At 40.5% G+C, this 13,226-nt stretch overlaps 1 protein-coding gene across 1 annotated transcript in view; it reads left to right on the forward strand.

Annotated features, from left to right (window-relative positions):
• LOC139128326 (poly [ADP-ribose] polymerase tankyrase-1-like) overlaps positions 1–13,226 on the forward strand; it is a 31,096-nt gene that overhangs the window by 8,663 nt on the left and 9,207 nt on the right. Inside the window, 11 exon segments of the mRNA XM_070694120.1 lie at positions 1,906–2,077; positions 3,493–3,572; positions 4,202–4,353; positions 4,777–4,942; positions 5,948–6,167; positions 6,502–6,611; positions 6,908–7,030; positions 7,538–7,993; positions 9,968–10,189; positions 10,766–10,886; positions 10,889–10,945. Of these exon segments, the coding sequence (XP_070550221.1) occupies positions 1,906–2,077; positions 3,493–3,572; positions 4,202–4,353; positions 4,777–4,942; positions 5,948–6,167; positions 6,502–6,611; positions 6,908–7,030; positions 7,538–7,993; positions 9,968–10,189; positions 10,766–10,886; positions 10,889–10,945 (1,879 nt within the window).

Consider the following 13,226-nt stretch of genomic DNA (forward strand, 5'->3'; position numbering starts at 1 on the left):
CCTGTCCTGTTTCCCCAGGGTAGGGTCAATTGAATACGTACCTTAAACGACTTGGCAGTGTAGCACAAAAACTACGTTTTTGCCGTTGTATTAACGACATGGCTGAGCCATTGAAGCACAGCTCAACGTACTTTAGCCAGCTCAGTTGGGAGTTGGCTTACGAGTGTTACCGTTCATTACTGACTTAATCGAGTGGTCCTCAGTCAGGTACGGGTTGGTACCGACATGGCTTGGGCTGCAGCTAACCAGTGATAACCAGTCACTACACCCAAGTCTTCAGTCACTTTTGCGATGCACGGGTGCAACGCAATATGCTTCCATTGTTCTAGCCATCGACGTGTCCACATGCCTGGCAGCCATATTGTACTGCTAGCTGGTTTGCATAACAAAAGCAGTCCCTGCTAAATGCAGACGGTATCCCCGTAGCCTGACTACGCATTGACCTTATGTGCCCTTTTGAATTCTCTGTACGCAAACAGCGTACGTAGTTACCAATGCGTCGGCAAGAGGATACGTTTGCCTGCAAACCAGAGCCAATACTTCGGACGATGGAATAAATAAAAAAGCCAAAGCTACGTCCATTGAATGGCACGGCCAAGGCAGTGAAGGACGTTGCCTGGCTTGAACTTGCAGAGCTGAAGCCCAGCTTAGTACGTCGGACACCAGTTTGTAATGGTATTTCCGAGTCGTTCATATCCGTTCAATGGGAGGAACAAGTCGAGCCGTCCCGTCAAAAATACTTCTCATTTTCAGTCACGCACAACTGAATAAGTGACTTTCGTCTCGCACCATCGGCATATCTGCCAAGTCGTTTGCAAGAGGTAGCCTTCTAGTTAGCATTGCCGAGTTGGTCAAGTTCGGCAGCAATCTGTATAGTGCCAGGCAGCCAAGTACGTCCAACTCCGCCAGAAAACGTCACCATGCTATCCTGCCAAGTCCGCTAAAAAGCGGTAAAAAAAAACCAGCCCCCTCGGGTGTGGGGGACTGGCGGACAGGTTTCTGCACCTTTCCCTGTCTATCGACTCCCTGCGAACCCATTTCGAGGGGAAAAGGCGTTCCTTGTCAGAAAACCTCTCCTCGGATGACCCCTAAACGCACAGGGGATAGCAAAACGTAGTGCCGTCGACTTGGCAGGAAAGGGGGTACCAAAAAGGGCCCGATTTCCACCGAGTTGGGAGAATAACGGTCACCAGTGCTTAGATTCTGGCTACACCGAATTTCAAGCGGATTTTCACCGACTGGCAGGAAAAGGGTTAATCACAAAAATCAGCCATACAAAGCTACAAATGCATTATCGTTATTTTAATAATTCCTGTGCATTACATGATGGTGAATAAAAATGAGCAGATAGCCTTGTCTTGTCTTGTGTATTGAAAATGTATAGTGTACATTTTCAGAATATTCTACATTTAATAGAGTTTGATTTTGATACTGAAAACATAATGGATACATGTATTTTGAATTGAACGTTAGATCGATGGAATTTAATCAATTCGCCCTTCAACTCTAGTCACACACCAAGCATAGTAGACCTTTTAGGCTAATAGTTGTCAGATTTTTATTAACTGATAGTATACATTTCAAGATTACCATCGCAATCCAAACACTAACCCTAACCTAATACTGAAATGAATCCCTTCAGATAATTACTTTTGACAACCACTATTCTGAACGTGTGCTCAATAGTGTCAAATGATCTGTTCTTTCAGTCTGTTGCTAATCTATGAGACACGCTCTGTGTCAATACATGGCTGTCACAAATTTCACCCACATCCTCTAGTGTACACAGTAGGTATGCATGCATTTATACTTCCAGACATTGCCTTTGATATTTGAAGTGTTGCCCTATTTTGGCTACTTGCAATTTTACTTTCAGTCAAAATTTTCTGTTTCTGTGAATATTAGGTAAATGCACTGGACAGTCTTGGACAAACAGCCCTGCACAGAGCTGCCCACGATGGTTCCAGCCAGGCTTGCAGACTGCTGCTGACCTATGGCATTGACTCTAGTATTGTCTCACTTCAAGGCTTAACTGCAGCCCAGATGGCCACCGAGAACATCAAACTGATGTTACAAGGTACAGACAGCAATTTTAGATGTCGTTGTCGTATTGGATCACACATATGCATCAGTGAATAACCAATTAATGCATACGTTGATGGTGGACAAAGCCACAATAGTTGCCATTAAATTTGAAATTTCAATAACATCAGTGTTCATCTGTCATCAGAGCAGATATCAGCCTTGATCAATGTTTTATGGTTCATTGGATTCAGTGATTCAGTGTGTTTGCAATGCCGTCGGCAACCTCATTATGCCGAGAATGGATGTGTCTCTTATAATAGCTTTGACATAAAACCAGAAATATTAGCTGGGATTAAATTGAAATCAGCATTGGTACCACCATCATTAGTGTGTCTCTCATAATATGTGATATGCTTCACTGGCAATTTTCAACAAATGCTGTTCACCATAAAAGCTTTATTGCCTGTCTGTATTTTCGTGATAGTCGTGTTTCATGGAATTAGTGTATATCTCAGGAGTGTTACATGAAATATCGATGAAGTTCATAAAATTGTTGAGTTATTGAAAACGGTCTAGCGTGGATGGTGGCATTAGGCTCAATTAAGATAATTATATGAAGGCAAATCGGCAGTATACTAGTATCTATATATGGTAACACTGACAAATTTGAAGTATTCAAGGTTTTGTTAAAAATGTGTTGCAAGCAATATCTACTGTGAGAACTCTTTGTAAAAACTCAATTCTCTAAAAAGCATTCTTCAACTCCTGTGAACTAAATCCTTATTTCAACTCAATGACCCAAATTGAATTTCAGCTGTGTGGAAGGCTTAGCATAAGCCATGAGTGTGGTACTGAACTTGCAGCAATTATAAGACTTTGTTGAAGGCAGTGCATTTGAGATAACCCTGCCCAGTTTTGAAGCATATTCCATTTTCCAAAATAATTTGCTCTGAAGTTTGTGCATTGCATGGAAAACCCAAGAATGTATTGTATGGTTTTTAGACCATTTTTATATGGATGTAATTTTTTTTCCGCAAGCATGAACATTTGTCTGATAGAACGAATGAATCACAGATTTGAAATAAATAGAGAAATAGTCAAGTCTTCGGTTTTGTTAAGTTTAGGAGATTAAAGATACATGATTTTGTTACTGTTGCGATGTTTCTGATCTCACCAGTTGGAGTGATGTAGTGACTGAAAGCTTGATAAAATGACATTGGACTCCCAGTAACATTTCCACCAGCGTGACTTCCCACAGCAAAACCCCTGAAAGTCATATGTGACACGAAGGAATATTAGTCTATGCAAAATAATTCTACTTTCAGTGTTCAAGCCTGAAGCATGCAAACTAGCATTTCAGCTCTTGTGCTCTTTGAACCTAGGTCATTTGTTGAATTGTGACTTTCGCAATAATGCCCTGAGCATTTATGCTGACATTTGTGAAAGGTATATTTTTTTCTGTAACAGAAGAGCCACCAGTTAGTACTCCAGATGAAAATTATCAGCTTCTTGAAGCAGCCAAAGCTGGAGATCTAGAGACATGCCAGGTAAAGCCACTAGAAAATTTTCATTGTTGAAAACTCTCTTCTCTATATAAGTATGTAACAGCGTAGCACAAAGCAAAGTCATTCTGGCATGAATTTAATAAAGGAATTGATGAATTTTCAAACTTTGATCCATAATATTAGAAAACTATCATATTCCTTTCATTCTTTGAAATACCAGAAGGACTGAGACATTGAAAATTTTGTATTCACCAGCTGTAAATTTTGCATGAGACACAAAATCATGTTGTGCCAAATTTAATAAAGGTGTTTGAATAGCATTGATCGCATTTTCAGGTTTGTTACTTAATATAGCCGCACATGCGTGACATCGGACATTACCTAAAATTTGGACAAATTTTGTTGTTGCATGCACGGCTGTTGTTGCAGCTTGTAGTCTGAGCCATAAATTCATTCAAATTAGCCTGACTTTTAGTAAGCATTGTAACATTAGCAGGTTTTATTTTTGTCATTTATGCGGAAAATTCAGACAAATATTTATTTGTGCATATTAATGAGAGAAAATATGATGTTTTTTGCAATCAGCACTATTGTAAAGACATGACCAACAAACAAACCCAGCATTGCGTAAATCACACTTTAGTTTCACAAATAACTTTTTTGTCTTGCAGCAAATTTTGACCAAAGGGCAACACTTAGTCAACTGTAGAGATGTTGAGGGGAGACATTCCACACCACTTCACTTTGCTGCTGGTTATAACAGAGTTGCTGTAGTCGAGTATTTGTTACAAAATGGCGCAGATGTACATGCTAAGGACAAAGGGTGAGTTAAACCTTTAGAAATGTAACAGTCTCGTAAAGTAATTTTCCCTGAAATGAGCTGTATTTAACATTAAATGTTTCAATACTAAGTATTCCAAGTTCTAGTTCCAGTGTTTACTTTGTCATGGACTTCTGACAAACATGTAAGTCTGCATAATTTTATTTTTTCCAATAAATGAAAAATTTCATACTTCAGATCTCACTACTACATTCTTCAAAAATGTAACGGTACCTTGTGTTGACATTTTTCTCAAGCAAACTGTGAATGAGTGCCTTGAAATTTAAAACGATAAATTGATTTCTTCAATAGGGAAAGAAATGTCCCAAAATTACCTCAAAGTTATTGTGTATTTGATATTAAACGATAAATTATTGATCTGTAGCATCTTTGCACTGTGTGATATTTCTCATTTCTGTGTTACAGTGGTTTAGTTCCTCTTCACAATGCCTGTTCTTACGGTCACTATGAAGTCACTGAGTTACTAGTCAAACATGGTGCTGTAGTCAACGTTGCAGATCTCTGGAAGTTCACTCCGCTCCATGAAGCTGCTGCCAAAGGGAAATATGAAATTTGTAAACTCTTACTCAAAGTGAGTAAGGGGCAACGTCAAAAGATCGATGTTTGAAAAAAAACTTAATTGCTTAAGTTTGGGGTGGGGGGTTTTTGGCCAAATTAATTTCTGTGCAGTCAAAAACGATTTAACGTCTTTTTGGCAAATTTTACGATTTCAAGGCTGCTTTTCGTACGCTAAACCGATCCAGTCATCCGTATTTGTGTTACTTTATAATGGTTTTCAATTTTCATATAATTCAATGGTACATTGGTACGTCGTTTGAAAGAATTAGTACAGGGTATGAGTCCGCATGTTTTTCATTTTAGGTAAGTTAAGTTAGAAGGGGGGGGGGGGGGTCTGAGGCCAAACTTAAGCAATTAAGTTAGATTTATTATATTGAACTTTTGATGTTGCCCCTAATGCTGTTGCTTTAATTGCAAGTGAACTTTGTTGTCAAAAGTGCTTTGTGGCAAGACCTTTAATTAGAATCTGTGCAGAACTAGTTCAAATAAAGTTCTCAGGGTATCTTTTCTTTTTTGATGATCAAAATTCAGTCATACACAGTTTCAGAAAATTTTGTAGCAGACATCTTCAATAACTGTTTTTAGCTCATATTTGGTATGTATATAAATACCAAAAAGAGCTTATATGGTGAGTCGGTGGCGTCTGTATGTATGTATGTATGTATGTATGTATGTATGTACATGTATGTGCGGATGTATGTTTACTATAGTTTGCTTTTGAATGCAGGCTGTCAATGTAAACATTGTTTCCAAGTTATGGTATTAGTATTGAGGAAAGCAGGGTGAACAAAGTACCATGAAAAAAGTCTGAGTATCTGAAATACATTAGCAAGAAATTGCATTGTTTGTTTGCTTGATGTTTGCACTAATCTTGCAAAGCAAAATGAACAGTTTACTGCTAATAATACCTCCATACAGTGGACAGACCTCTTTTTCCATGATTTTGCAATTTACTTTCCAAGTTCATGTTCTCAGTGCATGCTGTATGACAACATAAATATATCACTTTTGATTGCAGCATGGTGCTGACGCAAATAAGAAAAATCGCGACGGTAACACTCCACTGGATCTTGTCAAAGAAGGGGACCAAGACGTCCAGGACTTGTTGCGTGGTGATGCTGCACTGCTAGACGCAGCCAAGAAGGGCTGTCTGGCCAGGGTACAAAAATTAGTCAGTCCTGAAAACATCAATTGCCGTGATTCTCAGGGCAGGAATTCAACTCCTCTGCACTTAGCTGGTAAGCTGCTGATGTCAAAATTCAAATAGTTGATAGAGTTTTGAATTGCCAGGTGATTTATATTAGTGTCAGATTTTCACTTATTGATCTTGAAATATGTGATCAGGCAACAATAAAGCATGTATCATACTTTGATCCTAACTGTATTATAGTGCATCCATTACATGTCTTACTTTTGATATCAGCCAGATACTGAATGTGCAATTCAGGAATGTGTCGTACATAAGTTTTAGCTGGTTTTAGAACTACAGTGTATCTCAGTTTGAGTTCTGCTGGACAATGTGCCAATCCAACTTTATCTGTTTCTGACAACATATTTTGTTTCTGATTCCAGCGGGTTACAACAACGTAGAGGTAGCAGAGTTGTTGTTGGAGAATGGTGCTGATGTCAATGCCAGGGATAAAGGTGGTTTAATCCCACTGCATAATGCATCATCATATGGGGTAAGCTAGTTGCAATCTGGATACAGCGGTAATATCAAATTTTGATGCAAATAAACCATTTCTGCACCATATAGTCACATGAAAATAACAAAGACTTGGTAGTTTTCAGTTCACAGTGTCTCCTGCTGTCAAGTTATGGACCTGACAGTTTGTATTTGAGATATGATGCAAATTGAACCCAATTTTGCCAATTAAAAGACGATGGCATTCTGCTGCATGAGTAAAGGTCCCATGGACTATTTCAATGACATTGTGGTCATCAAAAATGAAATAATTGCTTCCATTTTCATTCACAGCATGTTGACATAGCAGCATTGCTGATCAAGTACGGCACCTGTGTGAATGCCACTGATAGATGGAGTTTTACACCGCTACATGAAGCAGCTCAGAAGGGTAGAACTCAACTCTGTGCATTGCTGGTAGGTTGCACCATTCCTGTCCTGTAACAATCGTTACATTTTACAAGCAATTGTAAAGCAATTAAATATCAATGTAGTCACAAATGTTATCACAATAGGTAGTGTACATAACCTAAAGGTCAGCTTCGATGTTGATTATGAATTGTTCTAACCTAAAGGTCAGCTTTGATGCTGATAGTGAATTGTCCTATCACCTTCGATCAAATGAAATCATTTTGAACACCTGTCAATTTCCTTGACACTTCTTAAAATGTAACAAATTCAAGGTCAAAGCAAGTGAATTGTGCTGTTTGTTTTGATGTTTTATGCATGAGATTGATATTCACACATGGGCACTAAGGGATTGTATATCGGGTCAGTTTGTACAAAAAAGAAATACTGTGAGCAGCTCACAGTGAGGCAGTTGCTTTCAACTGCATCTACATGTATTTTTCAATGGTGGAATTGTAACCTCAATAAAAATTGAATGAGCTGATATTTATGAAAGAAATTTATTGAATTTTTCAGCTTGCACATGGTGCTGATCCAACCATGAAGAACCAGGAAGGCCAAACGCCTCTAGACCTTGCCACTGCAGAAGATGTCAGATCACTGCTAGTAGACGCCATGCCACCAACTCAACCAATGGCAGTAACAAAGACATCACCAAGCAGTGTAGCATCGTCAGCATCAGTGTCTCTCTCATCAACTCCTAGCAACGGAACACCTTCCAGCGTGCTTGCGTCCAGCACTGAACAGTTAGCTGGTGCCATGGGAGGCCTATCCATCGCCAACCAAGCTGCGTCAGCACCTGCTGTTGCTGCAGCTGCTGCTCCCGTCGCCATCGCTCCTGTAGGTGCGGGAGATGGTGCAGTTGAGAGGACAGCATCTGAAGGCAGCGAGGGCATTCTGGATATAAACATCACCACTTTCTTGAAGAACCTCGGGCTTGATCATCTGAGAGATATCTTTGAAAAAGAGCAAGTGAGTTCCACTAAAATACATCAGACAACATACTTTTTTCAGCATTCTAATGTTTGCCTACATAATAGCTATAAACAATACCTTTTATTTAACCCTTTTCCTGCCAAGTCGGTGAAAATCCGCTTGAAATTCGGAGTAGCCAGAATCTAAGCACTGATGACCGTTATTCTACCAACCCGGTGGAAATCGGGCCCTATTTGGGTACCCCCTTTCCTGCCAAGTCGACGGCACTACGTTTTGCTATCCCCTGTGCGTTTAGGGGTCATCCGAGGAGAGGTTTTCTGACAAGGAACGCCTTTTCCCCTCGAAATGGGTTCGCAGGGAGTCGATAGACAGGGAAAGGTGCAGAAACCTGTCCGCCAGTCCCCCACACCCGAGGGGGGCTGGGTTTTTTTTAACGCTTTTTAGCGGACTTGGCAGGATAGCATGGTGACGTTTTCTGGCGGAGTTGGACGTACTTGGCTGCCTGGCACTATAGAGATTGCTGCCGAACTTGACCAACTCGGCAATGCTAATCTAGAAGGCTACCTCTTGCAAACGACTTGGCAGATGGTGCCGATGGTGCGAGACGAAAGTCACTTATTCAGTTGTGCGTGACTGAAAATGAGAACGTATTTTTGACGGGACGGCTCGACTTGTTCCTCCGATGGAACGGATATGAACGACTCGGAAATACCATTACAAACTGGTGTCCGACGTACTAAGCTGGGCTTCAGCTCTGCAATTTCAAGCCAGGCAACGTTCTTCACCGCCTTGGCCGTGCCATTCAATGGACGTAGCTTTAGATTTTTTATTTATTCCATCGTCCGAAGTATTGGCTCTGGTTCGCAGGCAAACGTATCCTCTTGCCGACGTATTGGTAACTACGTACGCTGTTTGCGTACAGAGAATTCAAAAGGTTACATAAGGTCAATGCTACGGGGATACCGCCTGCACTTAGCAGGGACTGCTTTTGTTATGCAAACCAGCTAGCAGTACAATATGGCTGCCAGGCATGTGGACACGTCGATGGCTAGAACAATGGAAGCATATTGCGTTGCACCCGTGCATCGCAAAAGTGAACTGAAGACTTGGGTGTAGTGACTGGTTATCACTGGTTAGCTGCAGCCCAAGCCATGTCGGTACAAACCCGTACCTGACTGAGGACCACTCGATTAAGTCAGTAATGAACGGTAACACTTGTAAACCAACTCCCAACTGAGCTGGCTAAACTACGTGGAGCTGTGCTTCAATGGCTCAGCCATGTCGTTAATACAACGGCAAAACACAGTTTTTGTGCTACACTGCCAAGTCGTTGAAGGTACGTATTCAATTTACCCTACCCTGGGGAAACAGGACAGGTTTGCCGGTGCTGCTGCACCCTTAGCATGACCCTCAGGGTCTCTGACTAACAGACGAGTGAGGTGATGTTTGTGCCTAGCGGACGTGCGTAATACTGAAGGAGTTTATTACCGAAAAAATAAACATGAAACGGCAATAAATGACGCACTCCCAGGGGCAAACAAAGCTGGTGACCTCAATTTTTTTCTGCAGTAACCCTTGAGCTCCTTCCCCTGTCTACGGGCATGTAGAAATTATCGAAGTCTAACACGTATAAGTACGGCTAAAACTACCCTGAAAATGGGCGATTTCTGCCAAAATGCCTGGCAGGATAGCGTGCAGAAGAGCCAATCTTTTGCAGACACATATTATGGGGCGGTTTTCTACTAACTTGGCAAGATAACGGACAAGGGCGCTCGGCAGTGAAAGGGTTAATATTGAAATAAGTGTGATACATAATATTTTAGTAAATTTGTCATTTTATCATAATTTCTTAGAATTATAGATTTACTAGACTGCCTTTTAAACACTAGTAATGTGGTAATTAGTATGGTTTGGGTCTTTCCTACAACTAATAAAGACTAAATAAGCAAACATTGAACACTTTTATTGTGACTTTGTACAAATATTTATTTATTTTTGCCACCTCTCCAGATTTCAATGGATATTTTGATGGATATGGGGCACGAGGAACTGAAGGACATAGGAGTTAATGCCTACGGCCACCGGCACAAACTGATCAAGGGAATGGAGAGAGTGTTGGGTGGACAGGGCGGTGGAAATCCACTGATCACTTTGGCCAGCTCCATGGGAAGTGGTACGCTATTGGTGGATTTGACCCATGACGATAAGGAATTTCAACAAGTGTCAGAAGAGGTTAGTATTGACAGTATTATTCTGTGTAATAGATAAACAGTTACTGTAAGATGTGTGTCCATGAAGTAATGGACCACTAGTTGGAGATACACATCAGTTCAATTGTATAAAACTTTTTCTACTTTGATGAAAAATTTGTGATATAGTAAATTGTAATGCAATTTTAAACTATGTTGCACTGAAAAGGGCTTTCTTTCCTATCTGTAATGATATATATTATAAATTTAAATATTATTATAATATTATGATTTAAAAGTTTACATTAATAAGAGTAAGAGTGTTAACAAGTTATTTTGTCAAAGTTTCTGGAAGCCCATTTGTTGTTACAGGTATACTCAAATATGTTGCAAACTACATTGAGAAGAGACTTTCAATAAAGGATCGTGAAACTAAAGTGGCGATTCTGATTACCCTGTGAACACATCATTGCCAAGTGTACTGGGTTTAACCGCAATGTCTTTGCAATGTAATTCTGTGCCCTACGTTGTGAGTTCAATTCTGATCAAGAATTCACCGAATTTACACATATATATACTGTACGATATTAAAATGAGACCTCTGTCCACACATTTGCAGATGCAGAACACAGTGCGTGAACACAAAGACAACGGCCATGCAGGCGGTGTTTTCAACAGGTATAACATCATCAAAGTACAGAAAGTGAGAAACAAGAGGCTTTGGGAACGTTATGTGCACAGGAGGAAGAGATTGCCATTGAAAATCATAACCATCACAATGAAAGAATGCTGTTTCATGGTAAGTAATCTTTATTTTAGCTGTCCTTGATTTAAAAGTATCAACTATAACATACTTTTTGTCAGCGTGTTAGGGGTTAACTAACTAAAGCAAAACAAAATCTGATTTGCTGAGGCCTATGATCACCAAATTTTAAGATACAAGTGTGGTTTTGTATCGTTTTTTGTGGTGTTTAAATATATCATTGTGACAGTACAGAATTGTTTGCACATGATGAAGGGTAGTACTTCCTCACATTTTACTATCATCAAATGAGAATAAATAAGTAAACAGTGCAAGAGTTTAGGCCAATTGAATATTCTCAAAGGGTTGTGACTCATTAAAGCGCAGTGGTCGTCGCGCTGCGCGTGCGTGATTTTTTTGTTGATAAACATAAATTTTTGTAAACATAAGTCTTCTCAACTTCAATAGGAGTGAGATGGGAGCAGTCCCCCACTTTGTTAAGGCCTTTGTAAGACTCAACATCATGCAATAGTAAAATATTAAGATCGGAAACGAACTTCAGTGGTGTATTTCTATCTATAAACTCGTGTAGAGCTACGAACATTGGGACACTACACTCAGCACATTATGTTGCTGAGTTCACTGTACGCAGACACAGTGAACAAAAAGGTTTGATCGCGCGCGATCACGCTGGTTGTACACAATGTTACGTACAGTACAGTGAAAATACATAACTAAAATGATCAACATTGCCTATATATGTAGACCAGCAACAAGCACAATGCCTACCACAAAAATTACACTCAAGACCATGATCGGCAAGCCAGAGCAGGACACCAGAGATGTTGTTGGGAGACGGTCACCGCGTTGACGTACACGGATATAGAGAATCCGGTCCCACAATGTACAGGCCGGCCCGCGACGACTTGGCCCACAACCAACTGTTGATCACCATGTCTTACTTCTCCTAGTATTACGTGGTAAGAAATTAAAATGACAGGAAACAATCGACAAAACGAGCGGGTTTTCGCGGCATTTGGCTGGAAAATTGCACGGCTACACCGTGCATAGACGTATCGAGAGATCCTGTGCCCCGGTCCTGTGCACGGTCATGGCAGTGATCCAACCGCTAGCTGGTGTAGGCCTACCGGTGCTGGGCAAACTTCGTTGTTGTACCTCCTGATTGCCGGGTAGGTCTGAATCCTCTTTCAAGTGAGATAACCCCCACATAACAAGAAGACCTATGAAAGGTCCTTCGCTTGACTTGATACCTGTACTCAGAATTCTCGTTTGCACCCCAAAACGGGGTAAACTTTGTAGTTGAGTTGGATTCTCCACAGCCGAGTGTAGCGCGCCATATACCCGGTTTGACACGGACGTTCATACAGACCACGGAACGGAACAGATGCAGAGATGCTTCTTGCTGCAGCGGGCATTGCTCTGCAAGCTGTAGATTTCTGTAGTTTGAGTTGTTGTCTTTGTACAACTTGTTGTACTCCTGTCGGGCCTCTTGAAATGAAAGCTCTCGTCCTTGTTAGCGATGTCGAAAACTAGAGCCCGGTCGTTGATAGTCTGTTGGCGTATACATGCGTACATGCGTACGTCTAGCTCTATGGCTCCAAAGATAACAGTAGCCGAGCCCCATTCAACTGATTCAAGAAAATCATGAGCAAATGTGATCTCAATCCAGCGTGCAATTATTGTTCAATATTCAGCAGATATTTAACTTAGATTAATTGACCTTTTATTGCGTGTTACATTTGGTTAGTTGGTATGCTTGTGACAGATCAGCCGCCATTTTAACAAGCGGCAATATCGCAAACATTACAATCAACCCGTAACATGTGCGGCGTTCTTGGATTTGTTTACAACAGAGGGGGGACCCCCTCAGGAGGATGCGCAGCGCGACAACCACTGCGCTTTAACAGTTGATGTGCATAATCAAACAATGCTCATTAATACACTTTGCATAAATGAATATATTTGTTTAGGAAATTGGAGATTGGATGCTATTAGACATGATAACATACATTGCAACTTTTTGTCTGGAATGTTGCTAAGATAACTTACAAGATAGCAACATAGCGTTCTAAAAGAATGAAACTACATTTCACTGTTCAAGTCAGGCAGTTGGTTTCATCTCGTTGTAAATTTATATTTCAATAAAGCAATAGAACTTGAATTGCTGGTGCATTACAAGTAGGAATTGTAAGTCGTAGTCTTCTGTGAATGCAATAATCAGTGAAGCTATCGTTTATGTCTGTTATGTCCCAATTCAGTTTGAGACTGCCCAACCAATTTGATGTTTTCTAATTCATCTTTCTTCTTTTTGAATTTC

This window comes from Ptychodera flava, unplaced genomic scaffold, assembly GCF_041260155.1.
Source record: "Ptychodera flava strain L36383 unplaced genomic scaffold, AS_Pfla_20210202 Scaffold_49__1_contigs__length_964681_pilon, whole genome shotgun sequence".
Lineage (NCBI taxonomy): Eukaryota > Metazoa > Hemichordata > Enteropneusta > Ptychoderidae > Ptychodera > Ptychodera flava.